We start from the raw sequence: 2,203 nt of genomic DNA, 5'->3' as shown, positions 1-2,203 counted from the left end.
TTTAATCACGATAAAATGTTGTAGCTTCAAATACAACACTGACGATTGTAGCCAGTCAGACAAGATGTACAGAAATGCACATAAAATACACTTAAAACTTGAATCATGAAACATGAACATGAATCTTAAATTTAATCAATTTAAGGTTTTGCAACAACACTAATCAATTAGAACTTTGCAGTCTCACAATGTACCTTCAAACACAAACAGTGCATTATTGCATGTCTGGAAAATATGCATGCTGCCTCAGCACTTTTTCACGGTAAAACTTTCAGTAACAACAACATTGGAAAAACCAACAGTTGGATGGATAAAATAGCGGATACTTAACTGTTCTTATTTTGGCTTTTTGCAAGCAAACAAAGCATAATCTGAGTCTGCTGCTGCTGTTGTTGTGCTAGCATTTTCATCATATCCTCCTTTTGACTCAGCTCCTTTCGTCTCAACTCCAAATCCTCCTTTCTCAGCACACTCTCTCTTTCTGACTTTTCTTTCAGAAATTGCACCACTTCCGACGTCGATCTTCTTCCTTTCTTCGCTGTCTGGGCTTTTTCGTCTTGTTTCTCAGCATTCCTTTTCTTGGTTTCACCCAAACGCTCAACCGCTCGGTTGCAGTGCTCCTCCGCTGCTGCCTGTTCAGTTTTCTTGTTATCATCTTGCAGGCTTCTCGCATCCGTGGCCGTTTTCTCTTTTTCTATGATTTCTTCTAACGCTTTGTCTAGCTTTGTTTCCTGACAGTCTATCCCAGAGGCAGCTTCCTCCATTCTCATTTTCGCTTTGTACTTTTGTTGAAGTAATGTCAACCTGTCTCTGACACTTCTCTTTGATACTTTAAACGTAGGATGCTCAGAGGCATTTAAATTGTTTGCTATTTCGTTCCATGAATCTCCTCTTTCCTTACTACGGTAAGGATGTTTCCAAGGTTCAACAACTAAAACTTCTTTGCAAAGATTCAAGTCATGAAGTTCTGTCCACTCCATTCTAAGGAAATTCACATCAAAATATAAGTTAATTTTTCGGAAAATTAGTCTCTAAAATGACCTCAACGGCATGAAAATTTTTTGCTCAAGTTAAAACAACTGTAAAAGATTGCATATAGGTAAATAAAACAAAACAAGGAATCACTTTGTTAGTTCTCGATTTCATCTTCTTACCTTGAATGTTTTGCTGACAAGATGCAAATCTCACAAAGCCCGAATTTTTGACTGTTTGCAAAGTTTTCATGTTGCAAAATCCTAGTAAGATTCAATATTGTGCAAAGATTAGAAACTAAGGAATATCTAGCTTTCATTTCAAACGCCAAACATAAATAGTCTTCCTAAACAAGATGAAAATACATAAATTTATACTCACGTTCTCGTGATGTTCGGCCTGGACGGCAAAGATGGCGTTTTCATGTTCTGAACTTCAGGTGGACGACGAGTGAAGCATGCGCAGTAGGGCGCTAAGCGGTATTTTCACTTCCCGTCGTCGTCGTTGGGGCTTCTCGTCGACCTTGCTTAAGGTCCCTATTGACTCATGACTCATTGACTCATAAATACTGCCAAAGATTAATGTTAGTGAGATAGCAGAAATTACTGCAGTGTGACCCTGTGACTCCTAGAGGAAAGTGTACTCTACATCTTGGTTTACGTGGAGCCTTGCGTGAAGCCAGCCAAGCTTGCAGGTATCTATGGCAACCCTGAGAGCGGCAACCACCCGGCACCGTCACACTGATAAATCAGTGGAAATACTTACCTAACCCACATACTTACCACTAAGGGGAGGGAGCAGTGGGAGCAAAAAGGCACTCAGCTATGGCAGACAAAGGCGAATGAGAACGTAGCTGGAACGCAATACAAATGCCCCTGCAAACATAAATAGTCTTCCTAAACAAGATGAAAATACATAAATTTATACTCACGAAAGGAAAAACGGAGCTGTTGTTCGAGTACGCCAAGTATTTGCCTAAGTTGCCCGACGAATCAAGAAATTTGGAATTCAGAGAATGGATAACGGAATTGATGAAAGAGATTAGAGTTACGGCAATTCAATGTCCCAAAGAGTACGAAGCGTTAAAAAAATGTTTCAGTCAATGTGTGGGATCTATTCACGTAGAACCAGATTCGGCATCTATGTGTGAGGGGGCGTGGTTCATGGCGGAAATCTGTGTTTGAGATAAATACTGATCATAATGATCAGTTGTGTCTAATTGACAAATTTG

The 2,203-nt window shown here is 39.8% G+C and overlaps 1 protein-coding gene across 1 annotated transcript; it reads right to left on the bottom strand.

Moving 5' to 3' along the window:
• Positions 1–326: 326 nt before the first annotated feature.
• LOC137991278 (uncharacterized) lies at positions 327–980 on the bottom strand. Its single transcript, XM_068836390.1, has one exon. It carries the CDS (start codon positions 978–980, stop codon positions 327–329), a length of 654 nt encoding a protein of 217 aa, XP_068692491.1.
• Positions 981–2,203: the final 1,223 nt, after the last annotated feature.

The sequence above is a fragment of the Montipora foliosa genome, chromosome 2, assembly GCF_036669935.1.
Source record: "Montipora foliosa isolate CH-2021 chromosome 2, ASM3666993v2, whole genome shotgun sequence".
Taxonomy (NCBI): Eukaryota; Metazoa; Cnidaria; class Anthozoa; order Scleractinia; family Acroporidae; genus Montipora; species Montipora foliosa.
Note: the sequence above shows the minus strand (reverse complement) of the source record. Positions and strands in the feature narration are given on the sequence as shown.